General features: G+C 43.0%; 1 protein-coding gene and 1 long non-coding RNA gene across 2 annotated transcripts; one reads left to right on the top strand and one right to left on the bottom strand.

Moving 5' to 3' along the window:
• Positions 1–1,565: 1,565 nt before the first annotated feature.
• On the top strand, positions 1,566–2,740 carry LOC139664179 (uncharacterized). Its single transcript, XR_011696835.1, has 3 exons — positions 1,566–1,683; positions 1,777–1,868; positions 1,958–2,740. It is a non-coding gene; the product is annotated as an uncharacterized lncRNA (long non-coding RNA).
• Positions 2,741–4,049: 1,309 nt separating this feature from the next.
• LOC139664178 (serine/threonine-protein kinase tousled-like 1-B) lies at positions 4,050–16,626 on the bottom strand. Its single transcript, XM_071542920.1, has 22 exons — positions 16,309–16,626; positions 14,163–14,284; positions 13,860–13,928; positions 13,425–13,463; positions 13,214–13,289; positions 13,077–13,120; positions 12,892–12,981; positions 12,678–12,764; positions 12,450–12,542; positions 12,186–12,296; positions 11,558–11,694; positions 10,882–11,073; positions 9,925–9,991; positions 9,527–9,624; positions 8,979–9,060; positions 8,789–8,880; positions 8,560–8,649; positions 7,836–8,005; positions 7,348–7,483; positions 6,538–6,649; positions 6,294–6,401; positions 4,050–5,546 (listed from the first exon to the last, which is right to left on the bottom strand). Exons 1-22 carry the CDS (start codon positions 16,433–16,435, stop codon positions 5,397–5,399), a joined length of 2,292 nt encoding a protein of 763 aa, XP_071399021.1. The 5' UTR covers positions 16,436–16,626; the 3' UTR covers positions 4,050–5,396.
• Positions 16,627–22,119: the final 5,493 nt, after the last annotated feature.

The following is a 22,119-nucleotide window of genomic DNA, read 5'->3' as shown; positions in this document are numbered from 1 at the left end:
TGAATGCGAGACTAGTAAAGATGCATGTGTGTTTGAAGTGTGGGGTCTTCCCTCTGGTAAAAGTTAACTATTGACTTTTTCCCTCCTGGCATGCTTTGCTTGACTGAGATTTGACCTTTGTCTGACTGTGTTCAAGCGTGTGTGTTCATGTGTGTGTGTGTGTGTTTCATCCCAGCCTTCAGCGGACCATAGAGGCCCAGAAAGCCTTCATCGAGCAGCTGAGATCTCGGTGTCCTCAGACCGGTTCTACCTCATCGCCCCAACCTCCACCCTCTCCCTCTCCCTCACTTCGCCTCCCGCCTCTCCCTCTCTCTGGCTTCCACCCCCCTCCTCCTTCTCCTCCTCCTCCACCTGCCTCCTCCTCCCCATCCTTCTCCTTCTACCTCCCCTCTCCCTCAGCCTCCTCCTACAGTTCGGGAAGGGGGAGTTTGTCCTCCGCCGCCACCCCTCCATGCCTCCCCCGTCTGACAGCGACCCCCCGTCCCCATCCTCACCCTCCCGTCGGCCCTCGCCAACAGCAGGTGAGTGCGGGACGTCCTCATCCATCCGCTCTACTCAGTACCTTTCAAGAGGGCCGAGGTAATGATGTTGCCGATGATGATGCTTCTCTGTCAGCCCTCGTCTCTGCCCTGCACGGAGGGGAACAAACTACCCATCATGCCTCACCCTCCCACCGCCGAACAGAGGAGCGATGGGGGTGCTCGCCCCCAGCAGCATGATAGGACATCTGGAGAGAGAGGTGAGGGATTTTATCAGCTTCTAGTCTTCTTTCAGCTTCTTTTTCTTGCATAAATCTAGTCAATCTCTCTTGTTTTTCTTCCCCTGTAGTCAGGAAGCCTGGAGGCAGAGACAAGAGGAGCATTTCTTCAGGATACGGTGCGATGTCATCCAAGACACAACGCATTCTCAAGGTAAGTACATTAAAACGGCGAGTATCAACCCGATCGGCTCGGTCGAAAGTCACAATCGCAACGTATGGAAAGCTTGTGTCTTTGGTTGTGTAAGAAAAGAGAGCGCTTCCTGAAGAGGACGGCTGCCTGTGGAACTCCTTTGGGAGAAAGAAAGAAAGAGGACTGGAAGGCGGACGATGGGGAGGACAAGGACTCGGAGGAGGCGACATCTTCTCAGGCAGAGCTCCTTCATCAAAGATCCACTAGGTACAGTAGAATTGTGTAACTGAACTGAATGAAACAACCGTACAAAGCAGTGGCTCTAAAAGTGGAGTCCCACCTCGGGTCCCCTAGCGAAATGAGAAATCGTTCACTATTATTTTATTTGAATGTAGGACTGTTACAGAATGTGACTCTTCTGATCAGAGGCTTCACTCCCCTCGCCTACAGGATAGACAGTTGTCCAATTCTGTATCAAATCAAGCCCGACAACAAAAACCTCAGTTGGGAGGAGTCGAATTGGAGACCTAATATGAATCTATGTAGGGGTTCTTGGCATGAAAACGTTCAGGAACCCCTGGTATAAAACACTGTGCGTGTGTGTGTGTGCATCCTAGGAAGAAACACCACTTGAAGCTCAATGATCGAGTGGTTCTAGAAACCAGGCAAGGACAAGAGGAGGAGGAGGAAGAGGAGTGGGAAGAGGAGAAGAGAGGAGCGGTGAGGTTTATTGGACCTCTAGAGAACTCTGACTCCACAGACGTCTACATTGGAGTGGAACTGGATACACCCTGTGAGTGACTGTGTGTGTGTGTGTGTCAGACAGTAGTGTGTGTGTGGTAACCCATCCTATTGTCATCACCCCGTTATTCCCGTTGCTCCTCAGGTGGGGACAATGACGGCTGCATCAACGGTCACAGGTACTTCAAGTGTGAGCGCAACCATGGAACTTTCACCACCATCGCAGACGTAAGGAAGGTGAGATCTCTCTATTTCTGTTGTCCCTTTGCCTTGTGCCTTTCTTTTACAAATGAAAACTTAAATACAATACCTCTCGCTCCCTACAGCTTTCCTCCCACTCAGCCCTGCCCACGGACAGCAACACCCCTGAACCTTCCCCTGCATCACCAGACAGAGTGAAGGCGAGCCTCCCCAAGCAGCTCCTCGTTGGCAGCGAGGAGGGACAGTCAGAGTGCCGAGACGGGGAACGAGACGAGCGAGGATGAAGAGGAAGGGGATCAGGAAGCTGACAGACATTAGAGTGCCAGAACATGTGAAACCAGAGCCCACTGCGCAGACCTCTAGACTGGCCACACCACATTCAAAGAAGCTGTGAACTGAGTATCAGGTTAGTTCAGGAAGTCATGCACTGGCATCTACCAGATCATCACTGATGTGTCCTGGAACAACAGACTGAATGCTTACTAGCTTCGACCCTGCACTCTGACCTCTCTCTGTCTGAGGGGAAACAAAAAGAGAATGTCTACTTTGGGGATCAATATCACAAAATATAGCAGTGCTGTTGCCTGGGTCTGGTAGTGCTTCACGTCCACCATCCCAGTCCCCATCTGCTATCTGTTCTTTATTTTGTCCCTTCCTGCTCATCTCAAGAATAGTTAACCAATGCAGGGAGAGCTAAAGAGCAGAGGCATTTACACCAGAATACAACTGTATTACTGTCATATTGTAATAAATTGATACATTTCCCGACTGAACCGCTGCCAGGGGTGCGCTGAATATTATAGTCACTATTGTCTAAGCAGCATGATAATTTTTCAGCAGGTCCAGCTCTGCTTGATACTGCAAAATCTAATGACAAATGGTGCCAGTTTAGCCGTGTATAGTTAAATCTGCCAGTGCCTTTTGATATCGGAGCTCACTGAGCCATGGATATCAATCACCTTTGTACTTGCTTCATGTTGTCATACACTGTCAGTGAGGTTGTATTACCCTACAAAGAAAATATGGGTCACACTGCAGGAGTAGGACTTGTAAGGCAATCTTTATTGCATATGAATGACATGACCTAGCGTTGCACCCCCTCAACTGATGTGATTTGACATGAATCTGAGCTCAGTGATGGCTATACTTACACCTGTCTACACATGGTTGTTATTAATAGTCTGGTATGCACTTGATATTAGCACCCATTTTGTACTGTTGTCATCAACCGGGAGAGAAAAAAAAATAGACAGCAGGGGATAAGTTTGTTTTATGCCTTACTGCACCCAAGTGGATATAATTACAATTTATCAAATTGGACACAGACTACACCTGTTTCACTCATTTCATTGCACTTCATCACTTGCTTTCATTTGGGAGCAGCAAGCCGTGAGCAGGTATTTCCTTCAGTTTAATCTGCCTGTCATGTTATTCAAACAAGGTCTGTGTTCAGCTTTTTTTTTGTCCATCGAAGGGCTCGCACACGGAAAAGCAATTAAGACTTCATGCTTGTATTGAAAGCAGGCCAGAATACAGAGGGGAGAGGAGACAACCGTCACTTGCTGTGAGCTGCTCCCACTTGCCTTTTATCTGACCAGAGAACATTTCTCTTTCTAGCCTCTGGTGTGCTTTCGGCAGGTTGCCTGCATTTGGGAGGGCATCAGATGTCACAACAACGCATAGACGAGTATTTTATATATACGGGCCGGCCACATTTTGATATATCCACTTGATTTCTAGCTGCAGTCAATCGTGTCAACGTAGACAACCTGGAGCACGCCTGCTGCTATTCGCTCCCTGCACCTTGCATGAAAAGGTATGAGCGTTCCTCTTCTTTCAGCATCAATACGCAGTATACAGGGACTTTGCTCCATACAATGGCTGTTGAACTTTTACATGACGGTAAACAAAAACCCACTTGGACATCGATGTTGGTGGCAGAACTTGTCGCATCCCCTCAAACAGCACAGTGGGTGTCCATTTCAGAAAAAGGGGCCCTGGAGAGTGTTCCTCTTAACACAGTTCAAGTATGCATATCCAAGGCAGAACCATTCACACGTTACGAACTAAAAGCAACATTTATAGCAGCAAAATGAGAACAGCTTTTCAGAAGAACACAAATAAACTGAGCAAGTGAGACATTGGGAAGCAAGGGTAAGATTCATTATTATATATTTGCTAGTGGGCAATGTCTGCTCCTGCGCATGAAATGTACACTAAATTCTGTTGCCCCCCCAGAAATAGTCCTGTAACGGCAGAGTCTTTGCAATACAGTAACAGTTGATCCAATCCTTCGGTTCAGTTTGTCTCTATTCAGGCAGGATGATGAGGAAAAAGAACTTGTACTATAACAATAATATGGTAATACTCTGCCCTTTCAAACATTTTGACTACGCTCTCGTAACTGGTAGGATCAGATTCCTTTATCTGAACAGCAAAAAATGGATAAAGGCAGATTCACGGATCCACATTCTGTAAACCCAGTAGTAGACCTGATTTGGATTTCAAAACAATGGAAAATGTGAACAGAGATTTGGACTTTGCCTACCCAATAGTCCAGAACTAAACTATACTGAAGTACTTCATGCCAAATCTGTGAGACCAAATAACCTTGGTGATCTTGATCTGAAGTGCAAATCAGTCCCAGAACTTTAATCTGGAGCATTTTTTTTTTAGTCGAGTCCCATAGGGTTACAGCGTCACTGTTCGACTCCTGCCCTGTGCCACACTGGCCACTAGCCCCCGTCTCCTGCAGAGGGATTAACAGGGTGTATTCAATATGATGAAACCATTACTTTGTGCTGAGTAGAAATGTGATGCAGAGCTGATTTGAATGCTTAGTCCATATTTGGCATACAGACACTCGTACCTGCTCTGCACCACGCATCTATATCTGTTTCTTTTCCTCCCTCTATTTCCCCCTGTTGAATACCACCCTCGTAAAAGCAACAAAGGAACATCTTTAACAGCTGCTCTAGATTGAAGCAATTCTGTCTCAATGGTCTGCTATCTGATGAAGTGCACCCTAGGTTATAGTGTAGGAGCTAAGAGGTGGGCTTGGACAGGGCATCTAGGAGCTCTTATAGCTGTTGAAATATCTCTGTGGGGGTTAACTAATAATCAAAGTCAACAAACATCCACTAGCTTCATGATTACCTTTTCTTGCTCCACTGATAGGAGGCCAACCTAGCACAGGAAAACAATGCAGAGCAATTCCACTGACTCATTCCAATCCCTGTCCCTCTCTCTTTCCATTTCTCTTCCGTTGCACAGTTTCTTTCACGGTTTTTTCCTCCTATCTCTCACAGTCACATTCAAGGGCACAATGCTGTGCGACATCTGCAAAGGGAGCATCCCCCCTTCCTCCTCTTCTCTTGCTTCCATCTTATTCCATTTCATTCTGCTCTGCCACTAATTCTTATCCGTTCGGGAACAGCTCAGGTAAAATGGTCCAACCCCCCACACCGTTCGCACCCCCTCCTCCCCCTTCCCATCGTCCTCCAATTCGAACAATCCTGCCTTGGGATTGGCCAGAGGGTCCTGTCAGTCATGTGGGAGAGCCAGTCAGTAGGTGGAGAGAGAGGAGGCGGCGGGCTGCAGGGAGCCGGAGGAGTTGGAACGTCTCATGTGAGGGAGGAGGTAGGCGTCCGCGCCCAGTTGGTGAACGTCGAACCTGTCCTCCTTGCGATAGGCCAGACAGCGCCGGATAAACGCCTGGGGAGCAGAGGAAAGCATTTTACACACTGAGCAGCAGGCTATGTGTGTGTGTGTGTGTGTGTGTGTGTGTTAGGCGCTGGCCCGTAGGGATGTGAATCTCTCCTTAGACTGACTCAATATGAATTTCCATGCATAGTTTGCGATACACTACAGGAAATATGTCAACAATTCGATATGCCTGCATTCATTTTTTATTTGATACGATACAATTTGATTCAGTGCCATGAAGAGCAATGCAGCGTTTACTTGTCATGGTGTCGTTATTTTGACTGGTTGGGACTCAACAAAAAAAAAAAAATTGGGTAATAAACATTATCCGTCCATTAAACAAAAATTTAAATATTAGCATGATAATGTCATTAGCATTGCATAAAGAGAAGGCAGCTGTGTAAAATATCTGAATTTTTTTAAACAATTTCCCATTGTATTTCACATAATCTACCTTTGATATTTCTCTGGAGTTTGACAGCATAAATTAACTTTCAATGTCGCTTAGATTTCACAATCTTTCAGCAATCTGACCCACTGCTAGAAATATGAGAATCTTGCATTCCACCCCACCAAAAACAAAGGAGATGGCTAATTAATCCTTTTAATATAAAGCATACAATAGAATCACTGTGGAAGTGTCAGTGTAAATTAACAGATTGCAATGACAGACTAAAATCCAATTTTTTGTTTGTGTTTGACACTGCAATATTTGGTGTGTGTGTGTGTGTGTGTGTGTGTGTGTGTGTGCGTTACCTTGGCCTCTGTGCTGGCCTGTGGTTTAGCAGGGAACTGGACCTCTGTGGCTTTGAGGATGGTGTTTTCCTGGAGAATGTCCTGCTGAGACTGGTTGTGACCAAACGGCTGGAGAGACAAAAGCACATTATAGCACCACCAATCCAGTGGCTTTTACCACCTTTAACATTTAAAGCTGCATGGTTCTTGTTGTGGACACTGAATCCAGGACAGATGACTGTGTAAATGGTGTTTGGTGTTCTACCTTGCGTCCATAGAGGCACTGGAAGAAGATCACTCCCACAGACCAGACGTCCACCTTGTTGGAGATCTTAGGTGGCTCCTTACCCACCACAAAACACTCTGGAGGGAGATACCTAGAACACACACACACACACACACACACACACACATAACACATGGAACTACATATTATACTAATTGCGGTGCAATTCATCAATGTCATACAATGTATGAGTTCATACGCATTTTTGCTGATCAGATTCCATGACTTTTCCGTGACTATTTCATGAACAGTACAGTACAGTACAATTTCCAAGATGAATAGTCAGACTCCATGTTCAAATGTTCCATTTTTGCTGATTAAGTCATCAGTGTCCTCAGTCCTCTTTAGGCCAGATTAATTATCACTTGGGAGTTATGCGACCAGGAAATTATTTTGGTTATTATTATTTCATAGTTAGATCTATCAGCAACTAAGCTTTCCATTACATGCTTGACTGGGTGTAAAACATAAGTGAATACATTTTCATTATGTTTCCAGAGCTTTACAGATATGCATCATTTTCCATAATTTGTCAACGCCTGGATAACACAATTTTAAAATAAGATGAAACTTTAATAACCCCCACATGGGGAAATTGTGTTAGTGCTCCACGTTTTCTGTGACAGTAGGAGCTGTGTGTGTGTGTGTGTGTGTGTGTGTGTGTGTGTGTGTGTGTGTGTGTGTGTGTGTGTGTGTGTGTGTGTGTGTGTGTGTGTGTGTGTGTGTGTGTGTGTGTGTGTGTGTGTGTGTGTGTGTGTGTGTGTGTGTGTGTGTGTGTGTCTCTCTCACCAGTAGGTGCCAGCCCCCTGTGATGTGAGGTCCATCCCGTCCACGCCATAGTTGTCATCATCCATGATCTTGGACAGGCCAAAGTCTGTGATTTTGATCTCTCCACACGCAGTACCATCCACCAGTAAGATGTTACCTGCCACATAAACAGTCAGACTCAGCACAGAGTGTGTGACAGCAGGAGTGACAGAAGAGCAGGTTCACTTACTGGGATTGATTGGTTTTGCCTATAGCAATATCACCAGCTGCAAAGCCCATCTTGCACCTCAGGCTGACAAGGCAAGCTCTCATAGCAATTGAAAGGATCTTGATAACTGACTCTAGTCTTGTGTCCTCTCCAAAGAAGTCGCAAAGAGAGCAAACCTACCAGTGTATGTGTCTGTCTGTATCTAATTCTCAATTATCTATATTTATCTCCATGAAAGATACCTCCCCTTCAGCAGCAAATCCTCAGTAATGTCCATATGCTGTGTGGCCATGTGACTCACCGGGTTTGAGGTCGTAGTGGATGATGGGGGGTTTGATCTCGTTGAGGTAGCGCAGGGCGTTGACAATCTGCATGACGATGGAGCGCGCCTCCTTCTCCGACATCAGCTTATTCTGCTTCAAGTAGAAGTCCAGGTCGTTGCCCTCGCAGAATTCCAGCACTGTACAGAACCTGGCAGGGTGGAGGATGGAGGTGGAGATGGAAAGAGAAGAAGTAGAAGCGAAAAAGAGATGAGGGAAGTCAACAACGAAGTGAAAACAGACCTGGGTCAAACAGTACTAGCAAATAATTCCTGGTGCTTATTAATAAAAAAACAATGTAATAATACTGTGACTATTTTATGGATCCCTGAGGAGAAATTCTCTTTTCACTTTCCCTCCCCTCTACAGGGAGGTCAGAGATCAGGGTCGGCTACAGAACAACATCCCTGGAGCTGTTCCTGTTGAAGAACTGTCTCCCTACTCATTACACCACCCTGTTGCCCGTACCAGATGGGTGGGGTTTAATGCATCAGGACAATTCATATAGGGGTAAGCAAGTTACTGGTCCTCACTGTATTGTCCTGTGTCTGGCAAACCCCACACTACTGCTCCACCTAGCTGTTTGAAACTCAACACCACAAATTATTTAGAAACACTATTTGACCCAGTGCTGTGTGAAAAACAATTTCACGATCTGTCATCGCTAGAAGGGCTGCAGCTGGCAGGAGGTCAGAGGTCACTCACGTGTCGGTATCCAGGGAGAAATAGTCATACAGTTTGACTATTCTAGGATGGTCCAGCTGCTTATGTATCCGGTACTCCCTGCATGCATGCCTGGAAGGAAATAAATGTTACCGTGGCAAAAGACAGGAAACATCAGTTAATCCTACCGATGGGGTGTTGGTGGAGATACATTTTGTGTATGGTGTGTATGTGTGTGTACTCTAGTACTCTATAAGTGCATGGGACCTACTTGTGGTAGTTCTCCTTTTTCTCCTCTCTCCAGTTCTTGTTGAGTTGGTGGATTTTAACAGCCGCATAGCGCTGCTCAAATAGGTCAAAAGCCTATGTGACAAGAAAACACACATATCAGTCTCCGAACATTCATAACAGAGGGAGAGGGGATAGGGAAAAAAAAGGAAAAATAGCCATGCAGTCTTTACCTTATAGACTTCACTGAAGCCGCCCCTGCCCAGCAAGTGCAGCAGCAGGTACCTCTCGTTCAGAGTAGGATGGTCTTTAAACCTGGGTGACGGGACACAGAAAACACAGTTAAACACTCAAATCTTTTAGTATGGTCGTACTTAGTTAACACATCATCAGGTGCCGTGGGTAGGAACTTATTCTCGTGCCAAACTTTGATCTAGGAACTTAGCCTAGCTAATTCAGTATCATCTTTTAAATAACTACTTAAAATGCATTTTTATGTAACCGTGTTTTATTTTGCCCACTTTGTAATCTTGTGTTGTTTCTTGTTTTTAATCTTATTCTATTTTGCACATTTATTTTTAACCACTTTTCTTGTGTTCTTCTTCTTCTATTTTGTCTCCTCCAGATTTATTTTATATTATTATTTACTATTATTATTATCCAATATCAGCTTGACTGCATGACTGTGGCCAAAATGAAAATCTTGACTATTTTGTAGTATTAATCAATGTGGACAAAGTCCCTCAGCAGGTCATGGATCCAGTATGTGGAATGGACTTACGATGAGCTGTCCTCGTTGTTTATCCTCTTCAGCTCTCTGATGTGGAGGTTCCTCACCCTCTCCAACCTCTCCAGCTCTGCTTGGATCTCAGCTTCCTCCTACACATGCACAGACACCATATGTGATGGTGAAATTATACATTTCTATTCCTTTCCTATTTGAAGACTGACATACTTTAACCTCATCTATGCTATCACAAACTTGAGCAAATTAACTGCAGTGTTCATTTTCAGGTGTATGTGTGCGTCCATGTGTCATTTTGAGTACATTTTCACTGTCTTGATGTACGTTTGGTCATATGAACCTTCGCTAGTTCAAACAACTTCCAGTCCTGAGCTGTTCTGATTGACTGATTGATTGATTGATTGATTGATTGATGATATTTTTTGGTCACCCACCTTCTTCAGATGACCGAGGCGAAGCTTGAAGATCTCTTCCTGCTCGTGGTACTCAGCCAGGGTCAGTCTGCCAAAATATGGACAAGTCTCAAACACGGCATGTGTCATACGCTAGTAGAAACTGATGAAAATATGGCATGGCAGTCCCATAGCTATGATGCCACAATGATTTTGGGCTGTCACTTCTGTCCAAGTTAGACCTCAGTTTCCATCACCTAACAGAATAAAAATCTACTAATAGAAATCCCCCCCCCCACCCCCTCCACTGACAGCATTAGGACACTTATAAAATTTCAGTTGGGATTTTATCGGTGCAATAATAGAGAGATGATCAAAACATCTTGATATTTTCAACTGCACAATTTGGTAAATTTAAGGCCCCCCGCTCCAGTGCATTCCCCAATGGGACATTTGGTTCACTTTTAAAATCAGATTGCTGCACTGGGAAAGCAGCTTGTTCTCTGCAGGTTGGCAGCATGTTTAGTTCACTTGGCTCTCTGGAGATTGAAATACGATAACACTTTGAGAAAACTGTGTAGGCCGCATTACAGTCTGTGGCACCTTCCTTACATGGGTGCAGGTACTGCTTGGTGTGAAATCGTCAACAACACTGAATCAAACCAACAGCACCTGATTTGGCGACATTCATTTTGGGCTACAGGAGTTTTAGATCAATTCAAATCAATTTCACCTAGCAATGGTTTTATTAGCCTCCAATTTAGGAAGGAGTGAGAACCCCACACGTTGCTGAAAGATCGAAGAGAAGCCATCAAACGTTTAATACCTTTAATGCTTTGATAATGATTGGATTGGCATTAATATAGTGCATCCAATCAAGTTCTGAACACTTCTGAAATGGATCACCTTGATAATAGTACCTACTGCACTCAAAACTAAACAAGCTACTTTTTAAAAAGCAAAACACTGACAGTATCTATCTGATTTCAATATACTCACAGCTGTGGCAAGGAGGGCTTGAGGAAGGGGTCGGGGTCGTTGCCGTTGACCACCTTGGTTTTGCGCTGCTTGGGCTCGGAGGTGGAGGCCACCGAGAGGGAGGGAGACGAGGGGTTTGGGGGCTTCCTCTTGGCCAGCAGCTTCCTCTGGCGCTCTATGTCCTCTCTCTGCTGGTTGATGCCCTCCTGCTGCCTGCACATAGAAGGGGACAGACAGGGGGAGGGAACGGGTTATGAGTAATACTGCAGCAGACAATAAACAGTCATTCACATGTTCTGCTCCTGGCTGGTGGAACATTCACACAACATTCAGTTGTGCCACTGTATTTCCAACCCTTTGTGTGGCTTTGAATTGGCACTATTTATAAGACCCAATGCAGAATCTAAAAGCAATGGAACAGCTAGTCTAGCCAAAAACACAACACTAAACATAGGGCACATTTTTCACTCTGTTGTTTACAGCATCTAGAAACCAGTTTTTAATGTACAGACTGTTTAAGCATTTACATTTATAATGTCTACAACATTTAAGCACAAAAAGATCATACTCAAGCAAAATTTTTTCTGTTCATCTGCAAGTCTACTTCAACAGAAATCTATATGGTCAGAAACATGGCTTTGGTGTGGTGGCTTTGCTTTAGTCACATCAAAGACTGTGTGTGCTTGCAAACTCTTACTTGACCAGGTTCTGGAATGCGTATCCGTCGGTCCACTGCTCGGTGTAGGACGCTCCGTGTCGGACGGTGGTGAAGTGGCCGAGACGCAGACGGTCCTGCATGCTCTTCTCGCGGCACGACTGCTTCTCCTGGGTGCTCTGTGCACAGGACCAGGCAGGCAGGCAGACACACAGAGTTTTAAATTGAGACAACCACCATTTCAGAAAAGACAGCTATTCTTACAAGATGACACATAGTACAAAATAAAAAATTATGGCACTTTTTTAACCTTTATTCATCCAGGAAAGATTAACTGAGCATGCATCCTCTTTTCCAGCCAAGCCCTGCTTCACATTCGTACAGTTGCACATCTTCACACCTGGGAGCTGCTGAGTACAACCACAGTCTTCCACTTTTGGCCACTGACCAGCTAACCTCTAACCTCTAGACTTCGTCCGCCCCCAGAATAAAGTTATAGTAGGTAAGCTTATTTTAAAAATAAGCCCTGTAGAGATATTGAATTTCAGATAATGTTTTGCTTTACCCAAAATGGATATATAGCATTTTGAAGAGTAGCTCTGCAATTCTTTCTTGCATACATGTACATGAGCAAACATACGAAAGCGTGCATGCATGCAAAGACGGTTACCTTCTCTATGAGCAGTTTCTTGCTCATGGTGATACACTTGTTCAGCCTTTCCTTGTATTTCTCCAGGAGTTTTTGCTGCTCGTCGATCTGTCTCCGCAAGTCACAGTTGGCCTGTTAAGGAAAGGCAACGGGAACACTGTTAAATCTGATTGTGTAGTTACAAACATGTTACAGATTAAATCAGACATAACGGCCCGTATTACATTAGCCAATCATACTCTTCTGCACTTGCCCTAAAAACGCAGGTATACACACTGTACTCACCCTGAGCAGATCATCGATCCGCCCCTCTTTCTTTTCCAGGTCCAGACTCTTGTTGCTCTCCAGAGCAGCTAGTTTCAGACCCGTCAACTCCGTCTGAGAGAGAGACACACAGAGAGAGTGAGGTGCACCAGTCAGAGGCGTATTCATTAATTAAAGTAAATATATTGCAGAGAGATGTGTTGATTCTGAAAAGATGAGGTGTGTGAAATCCTGTGTGTGTCATATTACCTGGACACACTTGCTGGAGGAGGCTTTGGGATTCATCAGGTGTTCCCCGAAACACAGACTGGTGGGAGAGGAGCTGTTCTGCCGGATCTACGGATAACAAAAAAAAAATGTTATCACCACATCGTAATAACACACAGGCACTCACAAATGCCTGACCTGCAAACAACTGAGAAATCCCCTGTGTAAGACATTTGGTGCTTTGTGAAATACTTACAATTGAGCCTGGGGCAGAGTGTGAGTTCTGTGGGGAGCGGAGGGCCGGTGGGAGGCCTCTAACTGGACTAGAACCATTTCCACCCTGGAACTTTGCAGGAGAAACAAATGGAGAGACTTAACACGCTAGCTCGAGATAATGAGAAGGATCATACAATATGTGACACCGGTTACTGTAATACCCACATCAAAGTAGTCGCTGATCTTGGGCCCGCGTGTGGAGGTCTTCCCTGTGGTGGAAAATTGACAACAATTTTAAACTGAGCCATCACTAATGCGCAGATGCATCCATTACACTGATGTTGTGCAGCTGTCAGTCATACCTTGGCTGCTCTCTGACTGGGTGTCAGCTTTCCTCTTTCTCCCTCTGGACGATTCGGAGTGCTTCTTCTCCGGGGTCTGTTAAAAGACAGGAAGTAAATAAAGCAAAAAAAACAAACAATGAATGCATAAACCCCCTGTCTTCTGCCTAACAAAGCAGATTCCGGTAGTGGTGTTTGACAGGACAGAACAGTAGGAAGGAGAAGTACATACTGAGTAGGCAGGGGAGCTCCCTCTCTTCAAATCAGAGTTCTAGAGAGAGAAGAGTCAGAGAGGTGGTGGGAGTGGGAAAGATAGGAAGATCAGTGGGAAGTGCAAAGACAAAGTCAGACAGTAGCATTTAGTCTGTTGACAATGTGTTTCTGTGTCTAGAAAGGCTTCAGTTCACCGTGGGCACCTGCATAACAAACAACATATTTACTTTCACCATGCTAACCCAAACTGTATGGAGATTATTAATCTCCTCTCAACAATTAATGATTCTAAATACAGTGGATAGCTAACAGTAATCCATGTGGCAAAATATGAATTGTACCTTTATTGTATAATTTCAGACAGACGAGTAGAGCAGCATTCCAAACCTGATAGAGGCCACCTTGGCATCTGAGCATTACAGATATAACTGTATGTGTGTGTGTGTGTGTTTACCTCTGACTCCTTGTCGCTAGAGGAGCCTAGACTGCCATAGCTGTGGTTGGAACACTCATTGGCCAGACCCTAAACACAAACAGGATGCAAACAAATAATCAAACACGTGGGACAACAAAGTGCGGTGGCGTCCAAGTACAATGACCTCATGGAATCTAAGCAACACTGACAGAAGGCCTAGAGGCAGGCCTGAAGCCTACCAGGCTCATGGGAATCCAGACCTGAGGTTACTAGGTGTGTCTCTGTGTGTTTGTTCGTGTGACATATCTCCAAAATAAGGTGTTAATTTGTCTGTTGTGTTACCTTAGCACCTCCACTGGTGCTCCCAGTGCTGCCTCCTGTGTTTCCGCTGACGGCTCCCATGAACCTAGCTTCCAGCAGCTCCTGTCTCCTGGGGTCCAGGCTGTGCAGCTCCTCCATGGGGCCTAGCAGTTTACGGTTTACATGTTAGGCATTTAGCTGACACTCTTAGCCAAAGCCGCGTACAGTACAATGAGGGCAGCAGTAGAATAAGGTTAAATGCCTAGATCACAACATTCCTGTGACAGAATTACAAGAAAGAAAGAAAAATAAGCCCTAAGGGGAGCAATAGACTGCATTTTTTAGGAGGAGGTGGTTGGGGGGGGGGGGGGGGGGGGCAATTCGACCGAGTAAAGGAGGAAAATGTAGGAAAGGGGATTTGATTCAGTGGGGACAGGGTGATGTAAGGTAGTTCTTTAATAGATGTATTTTCAGCCTACGATGTAAGATGGAGAGTGACTTTGCTGTTCTGACTGGAGTGGGAAGGTCATTCCACCATTGGGGAGCCAAGAGGGAGAGGAGTCGAGAGCGGGTGGAGCGATAACCACTTTGTCAACACAGAAATCATCAAGCAGCCCATCCACTAGCCTGCTAGTTAGATTGGCACCATAGCTTGCTTGCACCATACTGAACTAGACTATATCAGAGATTTAGGAGTCTCGATAGCTCAGGGTGTAGCACAATAAGACACTGGAAGTTTTATCCCCAAGTCATTCCAAATGATGGCCATTATCTTTCTGCATGCTGCTCAGTATCAGAGAAATGGATTTGGGCCTGTGATACACATATCTTTAATCCAAGGGGCTGCACTTGTACGTACATCAGTGTTCCTTATGCTGTGGAAACAAAAGATAGCCTCTTGCTCTATAAGCTTCTATAACCTTTCACATTTTGCAGAGAACTACTTTTTTAACCTGAGTTATGGCATTAAAAAAGATTCTAATCTCCTCCCTATAGCCAGATCTGCAGACGTCAACTGAGTGATGAACTTTGCCACTGTAAATCAGGACCACAATGTGCATAAAATGACTCACACACGAACAGTAGGCTATACGGATATGCTGACTGATAAAGGGACTGACTAGGCCTGGTTCTATGACAAGCCCTTTCCACAGAGAGAGACACACAGCTCCTCTGCTCCCTAGTGAATACTGGTGCATGCATTTGTTTCCTTATTGGACATTTCCTGGCTGTCATCTTTACATAGCTTCTGACAGAGGGGCAAGCCCTAAAAGGCATAATGGACATTATGCAAAAGCCTTGTGCTGTGAACCAATGAGAGCACACTAGACGGGCCATATGAGGTTATCTAAGGATAGGGGAGAGACAGAATGGAGTAAAATACTCTATATCAAGCTTTATGTTCCAGCATTTCAAGACTATTTCTTTCTTAGCAGTTTTAGTGTGTCAGATTGAGAATTAATACTAATACTTAACCTGACACCGTTTTTTACAGTAATGATAATGCAGATCTGAGCTCTTACCGAGTTATTAGCAAACTCTTACTGGCTAAACGCTGTTTTTCACGTTGACTTCTGCCTGGTAAAGGATTCTAGCTGCTAGCTTATAACCGAAAGATCTTATTTCTGATTATTGCATATTTGTCATATCGAATTCTTAAACTCAGCAATATCGGAGTAAATAAAAAATGCCCTCTACGACCATGTCAAAAACTGTTTGGATGAATAGCTGCATCTAAACTGCCCATAAACTAAAATCCAGGGCCTACTCTCAAGTTCAAAGCAGCAGGGGCATGCAATGCAATGCATACATGTATGCATGCATACGTTGTTTCAATATCCAGTCGGATGCTGTTGACAGCAGACAAATGTAACAAACTGTTACAAAACATTGTTACCGCATCAACAGCTACGAGTAACAAGAAATCGTGTAGCCTGACAATCAAACAAACAAAACAACAATCTAGCGCTGCCTTTGTGCAAACATGATAGCTTGCTGCTACTTAGACTGGCCATCAACTGAACTGACAGCTGACGTTTGGCTTCCAATTCACGGCATCAGTGAACTTGACATCCATTTTTACTTCAACTAACGTTATCTCGACACGGCCAAAATAATCCACTTCTCCTGCAAAGGACAGACTCCAAGGAGTGTAAGTGTCGGTCGTGCATTTGGCGAGCTAAGATACCTTCCTTGCTCTTTGCGGTCGCCGTTATATGTTGTTGAGAAATCGTTGGGGACGAGGAGAGCTGCGACCAAGATGGCGTCGCCTCCAAACTTCCACCACCACTTCCACTGTTACTTTGGACACTCATGAAGCCACTTTACCGCCGAGAGGAGCCAGCATACACACTGCCGTTCGCGGAAATCCCAAATCCCGAACTTGCGTCCATCGTTTGACACCTGCTGTCGACAAACCGGCCGGTGAAACGTAGTTAGTGCATTTTTGTATAGCTACACGCCTCGCATTTTGATCCCGTATCGGTCCTGCGGAGCGGCTTCTTCACGTTAGAGATTCGCTGAAACGGATCCAATGTAACCTTTGCATGATGACCGCGCGCCTGTCAGCATCCAGTTCGCGAGCGGAGCTTTGATTCTAGGAGAGGCTATCGCGAGGCTGGCGCGCACCTAGCAGGCGCGAGGGGGATGGCATGACACCGACACAGACACTGATCCCGGATCATTTTACCCTCCCCAAAACTAGCCTTAGGTTCATTGGAAGGCACAACTCAGCATCGACCTGAGAACAGCCTCTTGTTTTGGTGAAAACAACAAACACCCCGAAAAAATGGCCGAAAGTTCTTGTCTATTCTGCTTGAGGGGAAATAGACTGCAAAACGTAAGAGTAGCCTTGCCTTCTGTAATAACACACCTACCTATCAGTAATTACGAATTTAATAAAATATGTACTGTAATATATAATATATATCAATCTATTCATTAATTAGTGAATCAATAAATAGTAAATCATTAAATTAATATTGATTAATTATATTAATATATTGTACTTACAGCTGTCCATATAAACTAAAAGTTATCACATCAATTATTTGACTGTAACAGTGTGTGTGCATGTATGTAGCTATGTGAGTGTGTGTGTGTGTGTGTGAGAGAGAGAGAGAGAGAGAGAGAGAGAGTGCGAGTGTGTTAGGTGGGGCTATGGTCTTGCTATTGTTCCGTGTTGGAATACAAGTTGCTGGGAGGGGGGCAGGGTGCAGGTGGGAAGATAGTGATGTGGTCTGGGCTATAAGGTCTTTTGTTCCAAATTTGGTGCAGTGCATCAAAAAGCCTTTGCCTTCTTGTAGGGCACCACACACACACACACACACACACACTTACTGACATTCAACTGTTTGGCCTACATCTTAGCCTGCTCACTTTACATTCATATCAGATTCACTTAGGATGGAAATAAATGACTCTAACCCAAACAGTGAGTGTAGTCTCAGTAACTGTGTGTGTGTCCTGATATCTGGCAGCCTTGGGAATTTTCACCAACTTCCTGCAGAGGCTTGTAGATAGCAGGCGTAGCCCCCCCCCCCCCCCCCCACCACCACCACCACCACCACAAAAAAATAAATAAATAAATAACAAGCACAATTCTATTCAATAATACAACTAGCTGAGCTGTGTGGCAAAAACAATGCATTTACCCTAAAGCCATGTCTAACCTCTGTAATGCTTGAGTCCCATGTAAATTCTAAGGTTAATTTGATTGATACAAAAGAAGCAGTCAAAATATAAACATATGTGCATGCGCAGGTCTTTTGTCTGTCAACCTCTTGTTTCCCTTGCAGTCAGATTGCATCAGGAAACAGATTGAGGCACAAACAATCCTATTGCACCTCATATGCACCTGCCCATGGTAACCTGATTTTTTGGTCACATGGTTTCCATGGTAACAGAGCAATAGTCTTGACAGGCAATGAGGAGGGTTGTATAAGCAGTCTACTACACTACATTACACTACACACACACACACCTACACACACACACACACATACACACACACACACAGAAGTTTGTGATGTCATTTCAGGTATGAAATTGGAGTTGCGTTATGAGGAAAGCGAGCGACTGCTGACTGATATGCAAGCTGCAGCCGGGGCATTCCGGGAGCATCAAATGTCCCATGGAAAGCTGGGAGTGTTGGCTGCCATTTTGGAAACTGCCCACAGCATGTGTAGAGAAGACACACAACTGTAGACTAACAAGGAGGCTGCATATTTGTTTTTAAAAATGATAATAGATGTTTGAAAATAATGTGAATTCACAAGCAAAAAAATAAATGTAGTTATCATACAATCCATCACAGAGGGTGTGAGAGTGAATGCTAAACAGGTACTGCCAAGACACTCAGTAGACTTCAGTGCTGAAATACTAACATTTTGATTAAAACTATAAGTGTTATCAATAACTATACAAGTGTTTTGGATTGCTTTGTTTGATATGCTAAATTGCGTTTTGCTGGGATCAGAAAAGATTTGAATTTTAAAAGTAACAAAATACTTTATCTCAAAAATGAAACCTTTCAATAAAAAATAGGATTAACATTTTGAAAATACAAAATGCACATAGATAAAATAGTAAAATAACCCTCTCAGGAAGTAGTAGACCATACCAAAATATATGCAGTCTGTGCATTTTGATAGTCTTATTTTTGCTGTTATATAATTGTTCTGGGAATAAATGAGTAGGATAATTAGATTTAGGTCTATAATAACTTACTTGACATATTTTGCAGCTGGAATTAGATTGTATGCTTATTTCTGTATTGTATGTGTTTCTATATTTCTGTATTTCTATATAATATATATGCAGATGTAAATTAGCTAGGTAAGAAAATGTAGATACTAAGTAAGCAGTTAAATAAGTAGATATTGTATGAAGTAGGTAAGTTACTAAGCAGGTAAGTTCTTATGGAAACACTAAGTGGAAAAGTAAAAACGTGGGGCTTTATGTCACAGTCAGAAGAAAAGTTTCAAAGATGGTGAAAAAGTAAATATGCATAAATGTAGGTATGAAAATGAGTAAGTAAAAAAGAAAGTAAACTAAGCAAGAAGTGGTTAAGTAAGGTGGTAAGTAAATGATGAAGTAGGGCAGTAAGTGAGGAGATCTGTAATGAAAAGCAAGTAAAAAGTAGATAAGTATGTACAAATGTAGGTAAGAAAGTCAATATGTTAGTAGATTGGCAGGTAAATGTAGCCTACATACAGTAAATAAGAAGGTAAGTGAATATGCAGCTAAGCAAGGGCGGGGCATGTAAAAAAGAAAATAAGCAAGTAAAGCAGGAACTCATAACTGATGGTGCAGATTGTGATCTTTTTTCTTTCTTAATGAGATTATTGTGATGACCATGACAGTATATTATTTGGACATAAGAGGAACAAACAACAGCTTAACAAAGGTCTTAGCCCGATCAGGTGTTTGACCCTAGCTGTCATTCCACTTAGGATATCAGCAACCTCTTACTCTGGCCAGTCTGAAACATCCAAAACAGTAAAGTCTTTGCTGCACCCCTCTTCATCTTCCTCCTCCTCCCTGTCTGCTTCAAAAGGGCAGAACATATGATGTTCATCTACTGGATTAAATCGATCTAGACTAAAACCACTTATATTCTCTAAAATATTCCCATATTACAGACAGGTTTAAGAAAGTTTAGTACTAATATCTAAGATAATAACTAAGATCCTAACTCACACAATGTACCTCAAGAAATCACAACATGGTACCTAAATATGATCTTACTAAATGCTCATGTCTCACAGAAAAATATCTTTTCACTATTTTCATAAGCAATGTTGTCTCATCTGAGGCCTTAATGCTCCACCTGGCTCATCTCTGTGTTTGCTGCCTGACTCTGGCTACAATGCTTTGTTTTCCTGTTGAAATAATTCAATGATGAATGCCATATTAGCTAATACAAAAAATATGGGTCATGGCAAATTTATCAGTACAGTATTAATATATACTCCAAGGCATCAAGCCCTCTAACTGGATGCAGGCCCTACCTCATTAAATGGTAAAAATCTGTGCAAAGGAAGCCCACTGATATGGTCTGGGTTGGCCAATTTAAAAACCCACACTGCTGAGGCTGTAGGAATAACCCCATTCAAGGGCAAACTCATTGGCATTACATACAATATCCAGCCCAGGTTGCCTAGACTGCAGGGAATCCCCATGCCCAACACAACAACCCATGTTGGATATGTCTCAGGATTTGTTTTAATGCGTATTATTTTAATGCATGACTGTGTTTTAGCAAATACCATCATTATATATTGAACTTTCATTTTGTTACATAAGCTGGACACCATCAAAAATCTTGATTTTCAGCTGTGTGACTTTGTCAACTGTAATCTCATTTGTCAAAAAACAATCAAATTAACTTATGTAAATTACTTTCAATTTCCTTTGATCATGAGATAATCATGATAGTCATTTACTGCAAATACATGCAACGTGTGAAATAACTGTTTGACCATATTATTGTAATTACTATGTTACTCATTGAAAAACCCTCTCAATAAGAAATGATTGTCCCAGAATCATTTGATCTGCACCACAAGACGTCACTACATCTCAGCTTTTAGAGACTGTAAGGTATGTGCTTTCTGATTTTTTTTTTTGTATTGTCTGGGTCAAGAGTGGACTAATTTGAGGTCAGCAGTGTTACACCAGTATTAATAATAAACATGTAGCCTAGTTAAATGTCATTTAATAATTATGAGTATAAAACGTATGAAAATTTAATTAGAAAAATCCCATGTGACATCTGGTTGTGAGTATAGGCCCACAATATGAAAAACAATATGAAAAACTGTCAACTGTATTACCCAGTAAAGGTAATGTCCTAGTTGACAAATTAATAATCTCTTTCTCAAACAAATGAAATCATTGGGTTGAGCTAGTAGGCAAGGAGTAGCCTAAATATGTTAAAGTTTAGGGATGCTTTGTAAGAATACACTGGTAAACATTTACATTTTTGTAAAAGTAAAAGGTTTAAATTTTATTGAAATAAAAAACAATGGTGTATTGGATATAAGCCGAACTGAGGAGTGGATTCTAATGATATATAAAAGGTCTTAAATTATGTTCTACAAGGTGTGTATACTGGCCGACTAACAAGGAAACATTAAATTTCCACATTATTGAACGGAGTGTGGCATAACCGTCTCTCCATATGAGATAACGGAACGCATTGGGGCGGTACTGTTGTCAGAGTGCAGCCTCCTTAACCAATCGAACTCTGTATTTTGGAGCCCTCGGGACCAATCAGAATCCACATTTTGGAGCACTTTGTTTTGATTGCGTTCACAAGCGAGAAAGGCAGCGAAACGGACATCGTTCAGAAATGATTTAAAATGTTCAAATTGTTCAAAAGTATGTTGGAAACGTAGTTATGTCCCTACCGTGACAAAATGTCCGACGGATCCCGACCATCCCAAGACTGCAAAACACACATCTGCAGTAACAAACAACCACACAGTTGGTGAACAGAGTCATTACAGATCCATAACTTTGGGAAGTAGCCTATGATTTAGATGGCATATTCTACATGAAGACTTTCAATCATGAATTTGTCATAATGTAGACTAGTACTTAATATCACAAAAACACACTGTGTTAGAATTCAAGTTCCTTTCCTAATTGAACAAGGTAAATGTACAAAGCACTGTCAATATAACAGTAAAGAACATATCACATAGTATATTGCATTAATTATTAATTAGGGAGGGCACTGCAGGCCTACAAGCTAAATGTAGGCCTACATTTAGTGAGTGTGTATGTGTGAGCGTGTGTATGTCTGAGTGTATGTGTGTGTGTTTTAATACAAAATTAAACTATGGTCTGAAATGTCTTATATGAAGTCATGTTCATGTTGGCACAGGGCAGAATAATTTTGTGCTTATTTTTCGGGTGAGTGTATAAGTATTTTAAGCTCATTTTTGAGAATTTTATGATTCTTTTCCTTCTACTTGATACTACTGCATTTCAT

Source organism: Centroberyx affinis, unplaced genomic scaffold (genome assembly GCF_046629955.1).
Source record: "Centroberyx affinis isolate AG114_WGS23_722 - 3 ecotype Tasmania unplaced genomic scaffold, CSIRO-AGI_Caff_v1 ptg004204l_1, whole genome shotgun sequence".
Lineage (NCBI taxonomy): Eukaryota > Metazoa > Chordata > Actinopteri > Beryciformes > Berycidae > Centroberyx > Centroberyx affinis.
This window is presented reverse-complemented; position numbering and strand designations above follow the sequence as displayed.